This window comes from Lactuca sativa, chromosome 4, assembly GCF_002870075.4.
Source record: "Lactuca sativa cultivar Salinas chromosome 4, Lsat_Salinas_v11, whole genome shotgun sequence".
NCBI lineage: Eukaryota > Viridiplantae > Streptophyta > Magnoliopsida > Asterales > Asteraceae > Lactuca > Lactuca sativa.
In genome coordinates, this window is record NC_056626.2 from 117,250,821 (window position 1) to 117,273,261 (window position 22,441).

The 22,441-nt window shown below is 40.7% G+C and overlaps 1 protein-coding gene across 1 annotated transcript; it reads left to right on the forward strand.

Moving 5' to 3' along the window:
- Positions 1-21,396: 21,396 nt before the first annotated feature.
- LOC111899717 (uncharacterized) lies at positions 21,397-22,284 on the forward strand. Its single transcript, XM_023895570.1, has one exon. It carries the CDS (start codon positions 21,397-21,399, stop codon positions 22,282-22,284), a length of 888 nt encoding a protein of 295 aa, XP_023751338.1.
- The last annotated feature ends 157 nt before the right edge of the window (positions 22,285-22,441 follow it).

The following is a 22,441-nucleotide window of genomic DNA, read 5'->3' on the forward strand; positions in this document are numbered from 1 at the left end:
CCTTGCTAGTGATGAGACTTCGGATTTGGATCCATAGAGGTCCAGAGAGCCTCATTCATCAAGCTTTATAGAGAACAATGGAGGTTATGACCTTGAGTAGTGACATTTGTTGATAATTCTTCATATATGGTCATATAGAGGTTGTCTATGCACCAAGTCTGGGGCATTACGTGGTGAATCAGTCTAGGAGGGCCAGATCTATGAATTGTTGGAGTAGATCTGACCTTAGAAGCAAGTTTGAGTGATTGCATGGCATGGACTCGCCGAGTCCGATGAGCAGACTCGGCGAGTAGCTTGAAAATTGCCTTGGACCGGCCAGTGAGTGGTCCAGTCGAGTCAGGGGTTGACTCAGTGAGTCAGGGCGAGTTAGAGAGGGTTGTCAAGTGGACTGAGTCGAGCTGGGACTCGCCGAGTCGTTCTTGAGACTCGGCGAGTTGAGTCGGGGTGGCCCCGCGATTTCTGCCAGGTGAAACTCGTCGAGTCAGGGGGAGTACTCGACATGTAGAAAGGTAATCCTAGAGAGTTGGTGAGAACGTCTAGACTCGCCGAGTTGCCGTGTGCACTCGCCGAGTCCGGTCAAAGTTGACCGTTGACCGTTGACCTGTGTTGACTTCTTAGGGATAGTCAACCTTAGAGATAAAAAGTGTTAATTAGAGTCATGTGATGTTATAGGAGGATTAGAGCTCGGAGGATCGAGCACGAGGGATTTCCAGGGTTCGTGAGATACCGAGACACGCGAGGTGAGTCTTCTCACTATACTTTACCTTGAGTAGGTAATCAGAGCTATGTGTTAGTGTATGTATGTTATGTGTATGCCATGTGTTGTACTACATTATTTCTATGTGATTTATGATGTGCATGTTTACAGAGTTGGAATCGGAAGGTTCCTAGAGTTAGAACCTGAGGGTTCACAGAGTTGGGTGCACGGACCCATAGGGTTATAGCCTCGAGTGGCTAATATGTGTTTTATGTGGTATTTTGGGGAACTCACTAAGCTTCGTGCTTACAGTGTTAGTGTTGTTGTTTCAGGTACTAGCGATGACCATGGGAGGGCGCCGGCTTGATCTGTACACACGCAGAGGACTTTGATATATTTATGTGATCTTGGGATTTGTATGATATAGATTGGAATTTGAAACTTAATGTTTTTATGAAATTAAATGAAGAATGTTTTTTTTATATTGCGAAAAATTATTTTGAAATTCTCGGTGTTACAACTTGACGATTGGATTCTTCTCTCTTGTGTTGGATCAAAATCTATTGCACCTTTTTTTGCTCTAATTGCTTGTTTATGAGCTTTAAACATTTAGAGGTTGGTCTGTAATTCGTGCAACTGTCATCTAAAACATGAGAATCCGTACAAGTTACCACTAAGGTGTCCCTCGGGTTTACGGTTCCTTGTCTAATGAGATGCTTGAGAGTGAGTAGGTAGCAGCGAGGGGCTTATGAGAGATCTATTAGAGAGTGGTCTATGCATGATAGAGTACTTGAGACCTGGGATCCAAAGAGGAGGACTTGGAGTGTATTCTGGTGCGGTGTGGACAGTAGTATTGGGCCCGTACTACTGGAAGCACCGGAGCGGTGTGCAGGCCAAGTCAGAATCTTTGGAATGCCAAGAATCAAGGAGGAAAGGGTTGACGAGTGTGAGCATACTCGTGTGGATTCTAATCTATCGTATGTTGTATTTCAGAGGTAGATCATGGTGAGGACACGTTTGATGCCCGAGAGCAATGGTACCAGTGAGGAGGAGATCCGCCGGATCATTCAGGAGGAGGTGGCTGCGGCCATCAGGGCAGAGATACCGGAGATGTTTGGGTCTATAAAGACCACATTGATTGAGACGTTTGATGAGCGTTATGCCGCTCTTTCTGAGGCTACTGCTGCAGCGGCTACCGCAACGATTGCTGCTGCGAGGCCGCAAGGTGGGGATGCGTTGCTGTTCCGTGAGTTCAGCAACACAAAACCACCAGAGTTTGATGGTACTCAGGATCCGGTGGCAGCTATGAGGTGGATATCTGATATTGAGGGGTGTTTCTTCACTTGCTCGTCTCCTGAGCATTTGAAGGTTCGGTTCGCGCTGAACCAGCTTCGCTTGGGAGCGAAGGACTGGTGGAAGTTTATGATGGCGCATTATACGCCTGCTGAGCTTTCTGCGGTGACCTGGGAGAGGTTCACCACCATGTTTCGGGATGAGTACGTTCCCCAGGTGGAGAGGGAGCGTTTAGCATAGGAGTTTCTGACCCTCAAGCAGGGTACTGAGTCTCTCACAACGATCACGAGGATGTTCCACGAGAGGGCGATGTTCTGCCCTGAGCACGTGTCCACTGAGCAGGCACGTATGAGCCGCTACTTGAGCATCTTGAGGCGGGATATTCGGGAGTTCGCTGCGAACTCCTCGTACCGGACATTTGCCGAGCTCCAGGCAAATGCCCGGAAGAGGGAGATTGAGCTTGAGACTCAGGCCAGGGAGGAGGCAGAGTCTCAGGGGAGGGATCGGCGACCGGCACAGTCGCAGCCGGCCGCCAAGCGGGCCAAGCCTGCTGATCCCAGGCCAGGGATCCAGAAGGGCCGCACTTGCGGAAAGTGCGGAAAGGGTCATGACGGGGTTTGCCGAGCGGGGTCTTGCTACAAATGTGGCAAGGAGGGGCACATGGCCAAGGACTGCCCCAAGGGGTTTGCAGTGTGTTTTCACTGCAACCAGACCGGACACCGGAAGGCCGAGTGTCCGCAGTTGCGCGGAGCATCTCAGGGGTCTGCTCCTGCCGCCATCAGAGCTACAGAGAGTCGGCCTGTGAAGGCCGAGACGCCGAGAGCTCGAGGGAGAGCCTTCCAGCTGACTGCGGAGGAGGTCTGCGCTGCGCCCGATGTTGTGGCTGGTATGTTTCTTTTCGTGTATTTATTTTGATATTGAGATGTTATGCTTATATTATGTTATGCGTAGGTACCTTTCTTGTGAATTCCGTACCTGTTTTAGTGTTATTTGACTCGGGTGCGAGTCGGTCTTTTGTATCTTTGGCCATTAGTCAGCATATCGGTGTTAGTCGTGAGGCATTGAGTCGGCCTCTAAGAGTTTCTATAGCTGATGATAGAGTGATTAGTGCCACGGAGGTTTTCCGGGGATGTGTGTTAGAGATTTTCGGGGTTGAGTTTCCGATTGATCTGATTCCTATTGCGATGGGTGATGTTTGTGTCATTGTGGGCATGGACTGGTTGAGCCGATTCGGCGTGGTTATCGACTGTGAGCGTCAGCTGGTGACTGTACGAGACCCTAGTGGGGGAGTTCTTTCGGTGTACGGCGAGGGTACCCGTTCGGGATCAGCCTTTTGTTCGGCCGCTAGGGCGAGGCAGTGTCTACAGCAGGGCTGTAAGGGTTTTGTGGCGTATGTGTTGGATACGCGGGCGACTTCCGAGAGACCGAGTTCAGTTGAGGAGGTACCGGTGGTGCGTGAGTTTCCAGATGTCTTTCCCGAGGAGCTGCCGGGAGTACCTCCTGTGAGGCAAGTGGAGTTTGGTATTGATTTGGTTCTGGGGGCCGCGCCTATAGCTAAGGTGCCTTACCGCCTTGCACCTCCAGAGATGCAAGAGATATCCTCGCAGCTTCAGGAGTTGCTGGGGAAGGGATTCATTCGGCCGAGCAGCTCGCCGTGGGGAGCACCTATTCTGTTCGTTAAGAAGAAGGATGGTTCACACCGGATGTGTATTGATTACTGGGAGTTGAACAAGCTGACGGTCAAGAACCGTTACCCGTTGCCGAGGATCGACGATTTATTTGATCAGTTGCAGGGAGCATCTTGGTTTTCCAAGATCGACTTGAGGTCGGGATATCATCAGGTGAGGGTGCGGGATGAGGACGTCCAGAAGACAGCATTCAGGACGCAATATGGGCATTATGAGTTTGTGGTGATGCCTTTTGGGCTCACCAATGCCCCGGTGGTGTTCATGGATCTCATGAACAGGGTATGCAGGCCGATGTTGGATCGGTCGGTGATTGTATTTATCGATGATATTCTGGTGTATTCGAGATCTAGAGAGCAGCATGAGGAGCATTTGAGGGAGGTCCTTGGGGTACTGAGATCGGAGAAACTTTATGCAAAGTTCTCCAAGTGTGATTTCTGGTTACGGGAGGTCCAGTTCCTAGGACATCTCGTTAACCAGGAAGGGATTTTGGTCGATCCGGCCAAGGTTGAGGCGGTGATGAGTTGGGAGGTGCCAAAGTCACCCTCTGAGATTAGGAGTTTCCTTGGATTAGCAGGGTATTATTGGAGATTTATCAAGGATTTCTCCAAGATCGCAGTGCCGCTCACCAGATTGACCCGGAAGGGTGTCGCATTCTCATGGGGTCCCGAGTAGCAGACCTCCTTTGAGACACTTCGCCAGAGGTTATGCGAAGCCCCTGTATTAGCTCTCCCGGAAGGGATGGAGGATTTTGTAGTATATTGTGATGCATCGATTTTGGGGTTGGGTGCGGTATTGATGCAGAGGGGTCATGTGATAGCATATGCATCGAGGCAGCTGAAGCCTCATGAGACGAGATATCCCACGCATGATCTAGAGTTGGGGGCAGTAGTGTTCGCCCACAGGATTTGGCGTCACTACTTATATGGGGTTCGGTGTACGATATACACGGACCATAAGAGCTTGAAGTACTTGATGGATCAGCCTAATCTAAATATGCGTCAGAGGAGGTGGTTAGATGTGGTCAAGGATTATGATTGTGAGATCCTGTACCACCCGGGCAAGGCCAACGTGGTGGCCGATGCATTGAGCCGCAGGGCGGAGAGCACTCCATTGCGAAATGTATGTTTGAGATTGACCATGATAGCTCCGGTATTGGATGCCATTCGTGGGGCACAGGCCGAGGCTGTACAGCCGGAGATGCAGAAGAGGGAACGGGTCGTTGGTTTGGTTTCAGAGTTCGTTACGGATGGTCGAGGGCTTATGACTTTTCAGGGTCGGATTTGGGTACCGTTTGTGGGTGGTACGCGCACTTCCTTGATGGAGGAGGCTCATCGGTCGAAATTTTTGATCCATCCGGGGGCTACGAAGATGTATTTGGATTTGAGGAAAGAGTATTGGTGGCCCTGTATGAAGAGGGACGTCGCATGGTTCGTTGAGAGGTGCTTGACCTGCCGTAGGGTTAAGGCCGAGCACCAGAGACCGCATGGCAAGTTGCAGCCATTGGAGGTTCCCGAATGGAAGTGGGAACAAATCACTATGGATTTCATCACCAAATTGCCGAGAACTGCCAGAGGAGTTGATGCAATTTGGGTGATTGTGGATAGGTTGACGAAGAGCGCTCACTTCCTTGCCATCAGTGAGAGTTCTTCAGCAGAGAAGTTGGCAGAGTTATATGTGAGAGAAGTGGTATCTCGGCATGGGGTGCCGATCTCGATTGTTTCAGACCGTGATGTGCGCTTTACTTCCAGATTCTGGAAGAAATTTCATGAGGAGTTGGGTACTAGGTTGCATTTTAGTACCGCATATCATCCCCAGACAGACGGTCAGAGTGAGCAGACGATTCAGACGCTTGAGGACATGCTTCGAGCATGTGTGTTGGATTTCAGGGGTAGCTGGGATGCGTATTTACCCTTGGCAGAGTTTTCCTACAACAACAGCCATCATTCGAGCATTGGTATGCCACCCTTTGAGCTGTTGTATGGTAGGAGGTGTCGGACCCCCATTTGCTGGGGAGAGGTTGGGCAGAGAGTGATGGGCAGTACAGAGATCGTGCTTCAGACGACAGAGCAGATTCAGCAGGTCAGACAGAGGTTATTGACCGCCTAGAGCCGACAGAAGAGTTATGCAGACAGACGCCGGTCCGAGCTTGAGTTTCAGGTCGGCGACTTCGTTCTCCTGAAGGTCTCTCCTTGGAAAGGAGTGATTCGATTCAGGAAGAGGGGCAAGTTGGGGCCCCGGTATATTGGGCCATTTCGCGTGATTGCGAGGGTAGGCCGGGTAGCCTATCGTTTGGAATTGCTAGCAGAGTTGGGGCAAATCCACGACACTTTTCATGTGTCGCAATTGAGGAAATGTATTGCCGATGAGTCGGCAGTAGTTCCACTAGAGGATATTCAGGTGGATGCGAGCCTGAATTATGCCGAGAGACCTGTAGCCATCAGAGATCAGAAGATCAAGGTTCTGAGGAACAAGGAGGTACCTCTGGTGTTGGTTCAGTGGCAACACCGGAAGGGATCAGAGATGACCTAGGAGCCGGAGTGCGAGATGCGGGAGCAGCATCCGGAGCTATTTTCAGAGCGAGACTTCGAGGGCGAAGTCTAGTTCTAGTGGGGGAGAGTTGTAACAGCCCGGATTTCTAGGTATTTTATTATTTTGTTTTTTTTGTGATTTGAGAGGGGACTCGGCGAGTTGGAGCTCAGACTCGCCGAGTAGGGTCGCGATTCCGGACGCGGGATTCGTCTGGACTCGGCGAGTCCAGGATATGGACTCGGCGAGTCCACGCTGTTTAATGAAACCCTAATTTCTCGGGTTTGGGACCTATTTAAAGGGGCCTTATGGCCGTCATTTGCACCCAACAGTCCATAGAGAGAAACCCTAGAGTGCTTTAGCGATTTGAGAGAGAAAGGAAGCATTTCTTGACATTTGTGTGTTGTTTAGCAAAGAGGAGGGAGGTTCTAGCCAAGAGGAGGCAAAGGAGACTGCTATTCGGTGGATTTGAAGCTTAGCCCTTCAATCTAAAGGTATGATTTCGGCTCATCTCTTGTCTTGTGAAGTATAATTGATTTTAGGGTTTCTTGTGACCTTGTTGAATTGATTGGATGGCCAAATAGTCCCTTGCTAGTGATGAGACTTCGGATTTGGATCCATAGAGGTCCAGAGAGCCTCATTCATCAAGCTTTATAGAGAACAATGGAGGTTATGACCTTGAGTAGTGAGATTTGTTGATAATTCTTCATATATGGTCATATAGAGGTTGTTTATGCACCAAGTCTGGGGCTTTACGTGGTGAATCAGTCTAGGAGGGCCAGATTTATGAATTGTTGGAGTAGATCTGACCTTAGAAGCAAGTTTGAGTAATTGCATGGCATGGACTCGCCGAGTCCGATGAGCAGACTCGGCGAGTAGCTTGAAGATTGCCTTGGACCGGCCAGTGAGTGGTCCAGTCGAGTCAGGGGTTGACTTAGTGAGTCAGGGCGAGTTAGAGAGGGTTGTCAAGTGGACTGAGTCGAGCTGGGACTCGCCGAGTCGTTCTTGAGACTCGGCGAGTTGAGTCGGGGTGGCCCCGCGATTTCTGCCAGGTGAAACTCGTCGAGTCAGGGGGAGTACTCGACGTGTAGAAAGGGAATCCTAGAGAGTTGGTGAGAACGTCTAGACTCGCCGAGTTGCCGTGTGCACTCGCCGAGTCCGGTCAAAGTTGACCGTTAACCGTTGACCTGTGTTGACTTCTTAGGGATAGTCAACCTTAGAGATAAAAAGTGTTAATTAGAGTCATATGATGTTATAAGAGGATTAGAGCTCGGAGGATCGAGCACGAGGGATTTCCAGGGTTCGTGAGATACCGAGACACGCGAGGTGAGTCTTCTCACTATACTTTACCTTGAGTAGGTAATCAGAGCTATGTGTTAGTGTATGTATGTTATGTGTATGCCATGTGTTGTACTGCATTATTTCTATGTGATTTATGCTGTGTGTGTTTACAGAGTTGGAACCGGAAGGTTCCTAGAGTTAGAACCTGAGGGTTCACAGAGTTGGGTGCACGGACCCATAGGATTATAGCCTCGAGTGGCTAATATGTGTTTTATGTGGTATTTTGGGGAACTCACTAAGCTTCGTGCTTACAGTGTTAGTGTTGTTGTTTCAGGTACTAGCGATGACCATAGGAGGGCGCCGGCTTGATCTGTACACACGCAGAGGACTTTGATATATTTATGTGATCTTGGGATTTGTATGATATAGATTGGAATTTGAAACTTAATGTTTTTATGAAATTAAATGAAGAATGTTTTTTTTTATATTGCGAAAAATTATTTTGAAATTCTCGGTGTTACAACTTGACGATTGGATTCTTCTCTCTTCTGTTGGATCAACATCTATTGCACCTTTTTTTGCTCTGATTTCTTGTTTATGAGCTTTAAACATTTAGAGGTTGGTACAAGTTACCACTAAGGTGTCCCCCAGGTTTACGGTTCCTTGTCTAATGAGGCTCCCCGTTCCGATTCCGCTTGTAAGTAATGTATGCTATATAGGATTTCTAGATCTTCCTTAGTCTCTTTGGTCTAAAACCAAGTCTGGCCTCATATTTGTTTTGGAAAGGGTCACTAAAAAAGGACCCTACAATGCAGTTTGCGTTTGAAGTGTATGTGTATGTGAAGAAAAAATGGATTTCATCTCCTGTAGGGTAAAGATATGCTTTTGTTTACTCCCGGAGACATTGGGAGGTTGATTTACACCAGGATCCACTTTGGATCCTAACTGGGCTCTGTCACCAATCGAACGTTCTGAAAACGATTCACTTGATAAACTGGAGAGGATGGATGGGGTCTTTTAAGGCGACTCAACGTTGAGTCCAATGGCTACCAGTGACTTTTGAGAGTCTTTGGTATGGGCCTTATGACGCTTTTGGCCACTAGAAGAGGTAGCAGAAGCTCTTCGCTTCCTTAACAAAGGTTGAGAATCTTCAGGCTCTTCTACGTTTAAAGGGTCTGTAGTATGTTGAGGTTCTGATGTAGGGAGAACCTCAATAGATGGTTTAGTAACCGCAAAACTCTTTCTCTTAGATCTTGTGATTGCAACAGATTTAGATGTTTTCTTCCTTGCAATCTATTTGTTTTGTTTTCCTTTTGGGTGAAGTGACTGCATCAATGGTTTTAGGAGGGGGAGAAGGCAGGGTGGAACGATAAGGTGGTACATCATTCGTAGCCTCCATATGGTCAGAGACCAATTGGGTGATTAGTCCTACTTTGATCAAGATGTGTAAGGGAAGTTGTCTAATTAGACCGAACACAATTTGATCTTTGGGAAGAGAGTACCTTTTAAGTTCACGGAAGACAAAGAAGTTGATGTCTGCGCCTAGACTGATGTTGGTTGGGAAATGAAGGTCTCTGATGCAAAAAGACCAAAAGTGGGTTGTGGTGAATTCGGTGAGGCCCTGTCTTGGTGTATTCCTTCCAACATAAGTCAAGAATTCGTCCCATAAGATTGACCCAAAATCCACAGGTTCGTTGGTGAAGATGCTCCATAGAATATCTAAAAAAATTGCTTTCCCATGGTGTTTGTGCTATCTGTTCTGCCGGAAAGGCATCGAATTAGATAGTGACACACAAATTGCCACACAGCTGGGAGTTTTGCCTTTTTGAAATCGGCAACCCCTTTCAATTTTGACTTATAGCCCATCCAATATAGGGCTTTGAACACTTCTTCATTTGAAGGGCTCTTGAAGATGGTGTTTGGGGGTACCCTGAGATTGATCGAGTCAAGGAATTTGGCCTTGGTGAGCGTCGATGTCGAATCATCAAAAAGAATGAAGTTGATGATTTCAGAGTCATCGATTGGTCGGTAGGTAGAGAAACATATTTGAACAACAAAGGTAAAGGAACGATGTAAGCCACTGAGTTAAATACGTTGGAGAGAAAGTGTTTCTCCATGTATCTGTTAATGATCTTGATCGTTTTTTCATTAAAGTCATGATCTTGAAAGATTCCTCGATAATTGCTCGGAGAAATCGTCAGTCCTAGGGTTTTCAGAGTGGATGTTGAACCGGTTGGTTTTGCTTGTTTCTTGGAAACGCCTGATTTCACCATTGCTGATTGAAAAAAGTTTTGAAGAACTTGTAGGAAAGTTTTTTGTGCAAGAGGATAGAGAGAAAGATCAATAAACATAAAACCTTTCTTGTGAAGAACAAGAAGGGATTTATACATTCGGATTTGAAAATATATTCAATTGGGTAAACTCTTTGTTTTTATAGCTATAACCGGGAAGGTAAAGGGTTTTTATCCGGTTTTGAAAATAGTTAATTTTTAAAAGGAAATCGAAAGATACCTATATTTAATACAAAATGGGCGCATTAAACGGATGAAATGGGTAATCATGGATAGAGGTGTATAGGTAACTATCAGAGACGTGGGTAAAAAAAGTTTTGAAAAGTGTCTCTTGGCGGTAAGGATTTGAACAATCACCTCAATTTGGGTTTTGGAAAATCTTTTACTGAAAACATAAAATCTCTTTTTATTTTGATTTAAAAGGAAAATGGAAAGGTTTTTGAAATGTTACCATTAAGTGTGACAAACATATTTAATGAATGGAATAAAAACATTGATTTGTAAAGATTAAACGTCCCACTTCATTAAATAACACGCTTAAAAACATTATTTATTGCTAAAGAGGAAAAACAAACTTCCTGTTCTTGAAAGGATAGAACTACAATGAAATTGATTGATTAAGACTACGGTATCTTGAGCACTACAGAGAGACTTGATCACGAGGTTAGATATAAGAATAAGAAAGTGATCCAGAGAGTATATAAATCATAAATACTCTTCAGTAACGAGAGGATACCGAGGAGTCATTTATGAGATCTGTTCTCAGGTGTTAATCTTAAATGGAAACAAAAAAATTTATCATGGGAAAGTGCTTCAAAGACCATATAATGAGGTGAATGATGCAAATCTATTTGTTAGATGCGAAGAAGGTCTTCATGTCTTATCCTTTTAAGAAGAACCGTGGATCAGGATTCATCATTCCTAGCATTTCTAAGAAACCATTAAGTTTAGTGGAATCGAATGCTTATGTAAAAAAATCTGCACGTTCTTCATTGGATGGAACAAAAATAAGTTCGATGTTACCTTTTAAAATATGATCTTTGAGAAAATTATACCGTAGTTCAATGTGCTTTGTCTTTGAATGTTGAATTGGATTGTGTGATATAGCAATTGCACTCTATGAATCACAATAAATTGGTATTTGTAACATTCGATAACCATAATCCAGGAGTTGAGTTTTCATCTAGAGGACCTGTGAATGACAACTTGCTGTGGCAAAATATTCTTCCTCTACGGTGGAGAGTGAGACATAATTTTGTTTTCTTGAAGACCAACTCACAGTCTTCCACCAAGGAATTGACATGCTCCAGAAGTTCTTTTGCTGTCTAATCGACAACCTGCAAGGTCTGAGTCTGTAAAGTCTTGCAGACTGAAGTCGTTTCCCGATGGGTACCAGAGACCTAAAGCTTTGCATCCTTTGAGGTATCTAAAAATCTATTTGACTGCATTCAGATGTGAGATATTTGGATCAGCTTGAAATTTGGCATGTAAACCTGTTGCAAAGACTATGTTCGGTCTACTTGTGGTCAGGTACAATAGTTAACCAGTCAGTCCTCGGTATACTTTTGGATCAACTGACTCTACGGTGGAGTCTGGCAATCTTAAAGCCGAAGGCCATAGGAACCTTTACCTATGAGTAGTTATCCATTGAATATTTCTTTAACGACTCTTCAGTATAGTTTTGTTGATGAATGAAGATTCCTTGAGGGACTTGCTTGATTTGAAGACAAAGAAAGAAGTTAATTTCTCTGTTCATGCTCATTTGAATTTTACTAGTCATGAGCTTGGCGAAGTCGTCTATCATAACTTGATCAATTGAACTAAAAATAATGTCATCCACGTAGATTTGTGGAAGCATTAAATGCTTTTTACTTAAACGTCGAAAGTCGTTAGGATCAATGACCCCATGCTTGTATCCAGATTTGATAAGAAACTTAAAAAGAGTTTCATACCAAGCTCTTGGTGCCTGCTTCAATCCATACATAACGTTCTCTAATTTGTAGCAGTGATGAGGAATATCAAGATTCTAAAAAAACTGGAGGTCACTATAAGTATACCTCTTCTTTCAGTTCACCATTGAGGAATGCACGTTTTAGATCCATTCGATGTACTTTGACATTTTTCTGTGCCGCATACGCTAGGAAGATGTGTATGGCCTCTAGCCTAACAACCAGAGCATATGTTTCGTCATAGTCAATTCCTTCCACTTGGATATAACCCTTTGCTACAAGTCGGACTTTGTTTCTGATAACCACAACTGAGTCATACAATTTGTTGTGAAAAACCCAGCAAGTTCCAACTACAGTATGCCTTTTTGGTTTGGGGACTAGATTCCAAACCTTGTTTCTTTTAAATTCAGCAAGCTCTTCTTGCATTGCGAAATTCTAGTCTTGGTATAGAAGAGCATCTTTGATGATTTTGGGTTCCGTAGAGGAAATGAAAGTGGCATAATGAGAACGTTCAGTTAAATCATCAGAAGAGAGAGTGTGTATACCTGCAGAAGGACTCCCTATTATCTGGTCGGGGGGATGAATTCTTGTCCGGATGTGTAGACGTGAATAATGATCATCGTTTGCATTTGATGGAATGTCTTCAACTTCAGGAGGAGTTTCTCTTTGAATGTCCTGAACTTTTTCCTCTTCAGTCTGAGAACATCCTACGGATTGATCTTGAATGATTTGCTCTGTTAAAGGTAAAGGTTCTCCTTGGGAATTTGATTGTTCCCCCTAGGCTGAAGCATTATTAGTGAATGGAATTTCATCAGCCACTATCTCTTCAATATTTTCTTCTGAGTCTTTGGATTCTTCAAAACTCCTTGAATTATTGCTGTTGACAACTGGCATTGCTGCTTTATTTATGAGTGGAACCTCGATGATTGGGATAGTTATAGGAATTGAGGGATTGCAGGGATTGCTTTCCCTCTACTAGAGAGGTGGAAGTCATGTTTGAAGACTCTTCAGATACTGAAGGACCAGAGTCTTCGGTATGTTGTAATTGCATAGAAGGAGAGATTAGGACTTCGGAAAGTCTTGTAGTTTTTGGAGGATTGAATAGTGTCTCATAATTGACTTCTATGATTTTGAGAGGTCTGGATTCAATTGCTTTTGTCATTATCCTGGATAAACTTTGTTTCTTTATGAGGAGTGGTTTTTCAGACATAAAAATCATCAAATTTCACGTCAAATCATTCTCATATGCTTTTTTTCTTCGAATTAGAACTCTGTATGCTACTTTGTTTGTTGAATATCCCTATTCCTTCCTCCGATTTGGGTGCAAATTTGCTTAGTTGTTCTTTGTTGTTGACTACAAAACACCTAGAACCAAAAATATGAAAGAAATGAACATTTGGTTTATGATTTTTCAAACCTTCATATAGAGTCTTGTTAAGTCGTTTGTTGATGATGCTCCAGTTTAGTACAAAGCATTCTGTTAAGATTGCTTCTACCCAAAAGTAGAGGTAGATTTGCAAAGTTGAGCATTGACCTGGCAGCTTCTACTAGAGTTCTATTTCTTCTTTCTACCACACCATTATGATGCGGTGTGTGAGGAGTTGAGAAGTTGTGATTAATGCCTTTTGACACTAGGAAGTCATTAAGCAATTGATTTGTAACTTCAGTTCCGTTGTCACTTAGGATTCTTCTTATAGAATCTTGATTTGTAATACAATTTCCTTGATGAAGAAGGTCTGCGGTGTTTTTGATTTTAGTCTTAAGAAAAACATGTTGGGTTTTGAGCGCTATAACACTTCCTAAGTGCACATGCAACCCTAAATGCTTTGGATCTATGTTTTCTCTAATTATACATGCTTTTTCTTTTTCCAAAGCATTTACCCTAGCTAGCATACAATTGAAGCTATATAATAAAAACATAGTTTGGATGCTTACCTCTTGAGTAGGGTAGAGTTCTTGACCTTTGGATCTTGAGTACCTCAAGTGTGATGCCTTTAATGTTTCATAAACACCAATATGCAAAAGGTGGCTCTAACAGAATAAGTTACTTATCTCAAATGTAGGTGCAACCGATTTTTGGTGTATGGAGGGGTCTATTTATAGTTGCGGCAAGTGTTAGGGACACTTTGTAAACCCTAATGATCCATGACTTTCCACATTCCTATGCTCCATGAGTTTTAACCTCCATGGACTATCCATGGGTTAACTTATTGGTTTAGCCCATCTACATAATCATGGATCACTAGCCCATACTATAAGAATCATTGATTTACATAATCAATCCCTCCTTATTTAATTATTCTCTTTTGACCAAAAAATTAATTCCAAATTAATTCTTGGAAAATACTAATTAAATAACCATATTAATATATTATACTTTTAATATATTAATAAACCGTGAATAACGTTATTCTCAAAAAACCATCCTATCAAATTGCACTGGTGGAGGCAACCCAAAAGGACCATGCTACTATCGGGTCAAGTACATACCAAATATAGTTATGGGCTTAGACACCAAATCCAACAGTCTTCCACTTCGATAAGTCTAATAACTATAGCTGCCTATGTGACTTCAGGATCCTACTTAGCAATCGTAAGCTTCCAAAAACCGTTGTCAACTCTGACCCAGTCAGCGATGCATCCTTTAGATATGGGATCATATACTCCTCTGTTCTCAAGATATCAGCTGGACAAATACATGGAATAATTTTATACTTATTGTCCAGCAATTTGTTTCCCGATTTCCGATTGCTCTGACATAGAACATAACTGAACACATCAATTTAGTTCTGACCGGGCCCGACACATAAGTCAAAACAGAATCATCGAGGGTCCCAAGATATCTCTTTTAATCCTCTTCGGATAAAAGGAAAAGATGAACATCGACATTATATGCTTGTACTAACTACTCATTAAATCATGCACAACGATACATTTTATAACATCAAGTTACTGATGCATTTTCGTGCCATCAATGCATGACTAACTCATCGTCAACAACTCATATATCTTGGTTTGAAGACATATATATATATATATATATATATATATATATATATATATATATATATATGATATTACAATCTCACGATCACTCGTGATAAATTCCATGAAGTGATTCAAGTGAGCGCAGGTTGATCCAATACTCAAATCGTAATTCAGAAGTACTCATGAATGGTGTAGCAAACGTGGTGCTATGCCTAACTCCTTAGACAATCCTGCAAGCCAACTCATGACAGTCTTCTTTCATACCTACTTCCAAAGTATGATCAATTGATGATAATTTGAATAATAAAAATAATCATAATTCTTATTATTCTGGAAGTCAAAACATGCAAAGTGAAACAATAGAAAATAATTGACACAAGACAATAACTTTACTTATAAATAAAGCTCCTTTTGGTCATCATGAAATGTCAATTACAATTTAGCTATTACAAGTTTCAGTTTATCTAATCACTAAAACTAATATCGTCCTTTAGCCCAATGCTCCTTGCACGCTGCAAGTGCTTAACCCTAGTCAGTCCCTTTATGAGGGAGTCTGCTGGGTTGTCCTCTGACGATTTCCTCTTCAACACGAGGTGCCCTTCTTCTACTTGATGTCTTATGAAGTGGTGCTTTCTGTCGATATGTCTGGATCTTCCATGATCTCTCTGTTCCTTGGTTAAGGCAACCACCCCTTCATTATCGCATAAAATTTCCATAGGCTCCTTTATGGATGGAATGACTCCAAGGTCTCCGATGAAGTTTTTCAACCATATGGTCTCCTTCGCTGCTTCTCTTGCTGATATGTACTCTGATTCACACGTTGAATCATCTACAGTCTCTTGCTTGGAACTTTTCCATCTCACTTCTCTTCCATTCAGGGTAAATATCCATCCCGACTGAGAGTGGAAATTATCTTTGTCGGTTTGAAATCTCGCATCGCCGTATCCCGTTACTCTGAAGTCATCGCTCCCACCGAGGGTAAGGACCCAGTCCTTCGTCCTCCGTAGGTACTTAAGAATGTTCTTAACCGCAGTCCAATGAACTTTACCAAGGTTCCCTTGATATCTGCTGACCATGCTCAAAGCAAAGGCTACATCGGGACGAGTACAAGTCATAACATACATGATTGAACCAACTGCAGAAGCATATGGTATATGACTCATTTCTGCTATCTCAGTCTCTGTACTCGGACTCTTAGTCTTACTCAGCTTGGTATTGCCTTGGATAGGTAAGTCACCTTTCTTGGAGTTCTCCATGCTGAAAAGTTTCAACACCTTGTCCAAGTAAGTACTTTGACTAAGTCCTATTAGTCTTTTACATATGTTTCTCAATATCCTTATCCCCATGATATAGGCAGCTGCTCTAAGGTCCTTCATAGTGAAACACTTCCCAAGCCAGGACTTGATTTCCTGCAAAGTTGGGATATCATTTCCTATGAGTAGTATGTCATCCACATACAACACTAGAAAACTGACTATGCTCCCACTAGCTTTGACATACACACATACTCATTCTCGCTTCTCAAAAAACTGAACTCTTTGAATTTCTCATCCAAACAAAGATTCCATCTGCGAGATGCTTATTTCAATCCATATATGGATTTCTTAAGCTTACACACTCTATTTGGATACTTTGCGTTGAAAAAACCCTCTGGCTGACTCATGTAAAAATCATCAGCCAACTTTCCATTAAGGAAAGGGGTTTTGACATCCATTTGCCATATTTCATAGTCATTAAATGCAACAACAGCCAACATAACCCTTATAGATTTGATCTTCGCTACTGGTGAGAATGTCTCATCATAGTCAACTCCCGTAGTTTGAGTAAAGTCCTTCGTAACCAGTCATGCCTTATATGTGTGTACATTCCCATCCTTGTCGGTCTTCTTTTTGAAAATCCATTTGCACCCGACTGTCTTATGACCTGGTACATTATCAACCAAGTTCCAAACTTGATTATCATACATGGACTGAATCTCGCTGTCCATAGCCTCTTTCCATTTAGCAGACTCAGGGCCTGCCATGGCTTCCTTGTAGTTGTTAGGTTCATCCAAATTTATCAGTATGCTATCACTGATAAATGTATCACCCACAACTGTTATATGGAAACCATATAACACAGGTGGAACACTAACTCTACTGGAATGCCTCGGAGGTACAGACTTTTCAATTGGTTCAACCGGAGTTTCCTCCTCGGGTTGAGTGCTAGTGTTTGAGGTTCCTTCATCGCTTAATTATTAAAGCTCATCAAGGTCAATTTTTCTCCCACTAAGGTAGCCACTGGAGGACCACCGACGACAACATCGAGTTCCAACAACCACCTCATTCTAGCCACCATAGTAGGAGTTGCAGGTAAGGTTTTTTGTGTTCTCACTTTTTTTTCTAATTTAGTGTGTTTTTCAGTGACCACCAGCCACCACTAGAGGACCACTTTCTATAACCACCACATCAGAAGAGCAGCTAGTAGGAAAGCAAGTAAGGTTTCTAGTTTTTGTTTATTTTTGTCTTTGATTAGGTTATTGTGTTATGCATTTAGAATCTTTAATTAGTTATTTATTGATGTTGATGTTTGTATGCATTTAGAATCTTTGATTAGGTAATTATTGATGATGAATGGTTATTTTGGATGTTTAAAACGTATAATATGTTATACGATTGAGTTAGTTGTTTAGGTTTACTACTTTGTGTACATATAAGATGAAGTGATAAAGTGCTTAACTGATAAGTGTCTGAAGTGTTTGTATTTAATTGCATGATAAGTGCTTGGTGATTAAATAAAAAAAAATGTTAACTTGATAAAGTGCTTAATGTGTTTCTATCTTCATGATAAGTGCTTAATTTGGTTTGCAAGTGAATGCTTAATGAATAATTGCTAATGGTTTGTATTGTAAAGTGATTAATAGGTAAGTGCTTAATTTTCTTAATATTTTGAATGAGTTAATTGTAATCATTATGACTTTAGCTTTTTTAGGTAGTATGATTGTTTAATTAACAATGTTATAATTGAAAAAAACAAAAGTAAATTGAAGTAACAAAAAAAAAACATTTAAAGTACATTGCTATAATTAAAAAAACAAATATAAGATGGTATAAATACTATAAATATGAAAAAGAATTGGAAATAAAATGCTTTAATAAACAAAGTAATAAAAGTATGGTTCAATTAACGAAAACCTAACTACAAAGGTTGTTAATAGCAACCTACTTTTATTAGTTTGTTTATTAAAGCATTCTATTTTCATATCTTTTTGTATTTATAATAGAAAACAAAAAAAATATGTAAAGTTTAATGTTATTATGTATAACGCCTAATAACTTAATTATTGAAAGTACAATGTTATTATAAAAAAAAGCAATAACAAAAAAGAAGTGAAAATAGAATGTTTTATTAAACACACTAATAAAAGTAAGTTGCTATTAGAAGTATGATGCTATAATAGAAAGTAAACAAAAGTATGATGCTATAATTAACAAAAGTATTAAAACCTGTTGAATCATTGTTTTTTTGTTTAAGTCTCTTCTTAATAATCATCAAGAGCCAAAAAAAAATACCCACCCATAATTTATTAGAAAATAATTTTGGGTTGACCCATTTTTGTGACTGCTTTTTGAATAATTTATCTCATTTATGATGTGAATGTGTGTTGCATGATTATTTGTTTAAGAAAAATTTGGTTGTCAGTTTCTCCTTGCTCCTCGAGTAATATTTATTTATATATTTATTTATATTTCTTTTGAATGTGTATAATATTTCTTAAACAGATGGCAACACATGTCGTGATGGGACATGGAGAAGATGGCGGGAAAAGAGCTTGAGACGGGGGCACACACACGATACCAACGGATTGTGCATCTTATAAGTTACATGAAATTCTTAAGTATCTGATATTTTTGAAGTTCGAAATTTTATAAATTTCCAATTCTGTGTCAATGTAGGAAACCCGAAGATAGTACGTGGAAATGAAGAAGTATGAATATGTATGGAGTGTATAGGGAGAATGATGAGAATCCTTTACCCACACGGATTGATAACAACAGGAGGACCTATTGAATTTGAATAATGGTTTGTTGTACTCAAATTTGGTGGAATCAAATGTACCACTCCATTATAGGTATTGGCAATGTGCACAGTCGAATACAAAGAAGCTATGTATCCTGAGATGGAAGTAAGTAGATAATACTTTTTATAATTTTTAAATATTTATTTACTAATTAAATTTGCTTTTTTATTGTAGATATATTTTGATCTTAATAGCTATCGGTGTAAACCTTAATAGGAAGGCGTTCGGTCGGCTGTAAATGCCGGTGACCAAAGAGCATATAAAGAACACAAACATATCGCGAAATGTCATTTACTCAAAGTCTGCGGATATGAGGATGTGGAAACAACAAGAAATAATCCACCGGAAGATGTAGACGAAGAACCTTGGAATTAGTTGATTGATGAGCTTTTTTTGAACTAGGTTATCATGAATTAGTCGGAAAAAGGTAAAGACTATAGGACCAAACTACCACATATAACTCTTCATGCTAGTAGGTCATATGTTAGAAGACGCCATACAAAGGTTGAATAATGATTAAGCCCACAACAAATTTATGGTTGGAGATGGATGCGCTTCAAGGAAGGTCGGGGTTGGTGTATAGCGCAAATGGAACAAGATTGGATAGGTAGTAAGCGAAGATAATACGTTGTTAAATATATTGTTGTTGTTGTTGTTATTATTATTATTATTATTATTATTATTATTATTATTATTATTATTATAGTTTTTAAGGTATATTATTATTATTTTAGTGTTTACATTTAGTTATTTGTTTTAATTAATGTATATGTATTGTTTTCTTCATTTTAGGAAAAGATTCAACCGAAGCATAGGAAGACGCAAGAAAAGGCCAGGGAGGGCAAACATCTAAATGAGTCTTATTTTCTTACTCGTGCCCTCGGTAACAGAAGCACACATATTCACGGAGTTAGAAGGAATCCAGGAACCAACAATCATTTAATTCCAAATAAACCTCCTTCCGTATCTTCCAAATTCCAATCTCAAAGTACAGATAATAGCCAAATTATTGCATTAACCAAACAAACGCAACAAATTCAACAATACATACAACAAATGCAACAAGTGTATAATAACTTATTGGTGGCCATAATTCAGAATTTCCAGCCACTATCAATGTCACAATTTAAATTCAATCGCATCATGTTTCCACATTATACCTGTGAACCAACCTACGAGACCAAGGATACTGATGAAGATTGTGGTGATAGATCTTTTTATGTTACTTTGAACAATGTTTGTTGAATACTTTTTTTTATTTATTTTTTTATTTATTTTTTGGTATGTTGTAGACTTTAAGTTTTGAATTTGAATTATGATGGTTTGTTATGCTTATTTAGTTTTTTACATTACGCTAGCCGCATATTGTTTAGATTTGTTTTAAAAAATAGGTTTTGTATATATGACTGAATCTATGAAGAATGTTAGAAAAAATCGTCTACCGATGACATGTCGTCGACATAAGTTCTAACTGTAAAAATGATTTTGTCCTACTGATGACAAATCATCGCTATAACTCAAATGGAAAAAATCATTACCTACTTTTCCCGACGACATGTCGTCGCAATAGGTCAATGTGTCCCAACGACATGTGGGTGTAATAGGTAAATGTGTGCCGACGACACGTCGTCGGTATAGAGTGCATCTTTCTCGACGATAAGTGGTCTATAAAAGTAAATAATAAAACTTTTTTTTTCTCTTGAAAATAACTTCTGACGACTCTTTCCAAACAACACGGCCGTCGGCATAGGGGGCACTATACCGATGACTTTTTCCACTTCTACCGACGAGGCTGTACCAACGACCATTTCTAGACAACTTGTCTCCAGTTTAGACTTTCCAGACGACATGTCGTAGTCGTCACGATAGGGGTGGATTCTTGTAGTGATTTTATTTTATAATTCAACAAAGTAATTGAAACCTAATCATACATTCAACGAAAGAAGTTAATATCTCCTATTGAGAAATGTAGAAAAAAAACTGTAGTGGGACAAAGAATAACGAGAAATGAACTGTGGATATGGCACATGAATCTACCCAGCTTCCATTACTCCAAGACTTTTTCTTCGAGCATAAAACAAGCTTATGCTATTTTTTTCGTTGAAAATGACGCAACACCTTAAGTTAGGTTTCAGCATAAAATAATAATCGCAGAAGATCTAGATTCTCTTTCAAAGAATCTATACAGAGTGTCCTCAAGTTAATGTTTCCCCACTCTACCATCCACCAAAGGTTATTTATTCATCTTATCACTCGTGCATTGTGTATATATAGATATTTATACAATGCCACTTGTGACATGTATTAGAGTATTATATTTAAATTAATTCAGCAAATCAAAACTGAGATCATGCAATGAAAGCAACAATTTGATTTCATTCGTGCTGTAAATTGTAATACTAATTAAGGCATGAGAAGGCTGGAGTATATGGAATAGAATAATGTAAAGTGAGCTGTAATTATGGAAGGAAGGGAGACAATGCATACGTGGCCACGTAATCAAACGTAATTCATGATCACATTAATATTCACCACAAAACTCCAACTATTTATACCATGTTTGTAACCAGAGGTAAGACAATACACTGAAATCTTATTCTCAGCTTTTAGTTCTTAGAAACAAATGGCTTCTATTTCTTCAAACATAAAACCCCATAGTCATGTCAGGTCCATCAGCTTACCATCTACATCAGACCAGCAATCCGTAATCAATGAGTTGTACAGATTTCAAGCTTCTCAAGAACCCACCTCATCTTGTTCATCATCATCATTCGTAGGCAATAAACTAAATCGTCTGAATGATATGTATCAATCCATCCAGCCATTCCTTTCATTGCCGTCAACCAAACAATCTTTAGCCCAAGGGTGCCACAAAGAACAGCTAAACAAGTATTTAGATGAACATATTGGGCTTTTGGATCTGTGTAGCACCACCAAGGATGCCTTGTTGATATCGCTGGATTATGCCAAAGAACTCCAGTCGGTGATTCGACGCAAGAAAGGAAACAATCACGGGATGACATCCTCATTCGAGGCCTATCTATCACTCAGGAAAAAAGTAAAGAAGGCCATTTGTAAAACATTATCTGGTTTGCAGAAGCATTGGTCCTCTTCGGTCAAGGAAGGCCAGAGAACAAAATCAAACATCAATATATTGAATGAAATGAGACTAAACACAATGGAAGTGTTTGAGTCGTTGTTGACTTTCGTTCATGGATCAAACACACAGTCAAAGCCAAAAGGCTGGTTTTTGGTGTTGAAGATGATGGGCGGGGAGCATGCACATTGTCATCAAACACTAGAAGAAACTGAAGTTAAGAAGGTGGATCGTGAGCTACATGCCCTGCTCACCAACAAGAAAACAAAATCAGACAGCTTAGTTTTAGAACATATACAAGAAGGGTTAGCAGAAATGGAATTTAGTCTCCTAGATCTCAGTGAACAAGTAGAATGCATTTTCAAACACTTGATCAAAACAAGAATGTCAATTCTAAATATCCTTAGTTGTTAGAAAAAATTGATGACACCATTATTTAGTGATGTACATACAGGATCTCATATTTTATTATTATTATTGATTGTTATCCTCTCCATATTTAGAGGATCTATATATTTACGGGATGAAGTTTATAGCCTCCTTATTTATTCCTTTGTTTTTCTTGCTTCTG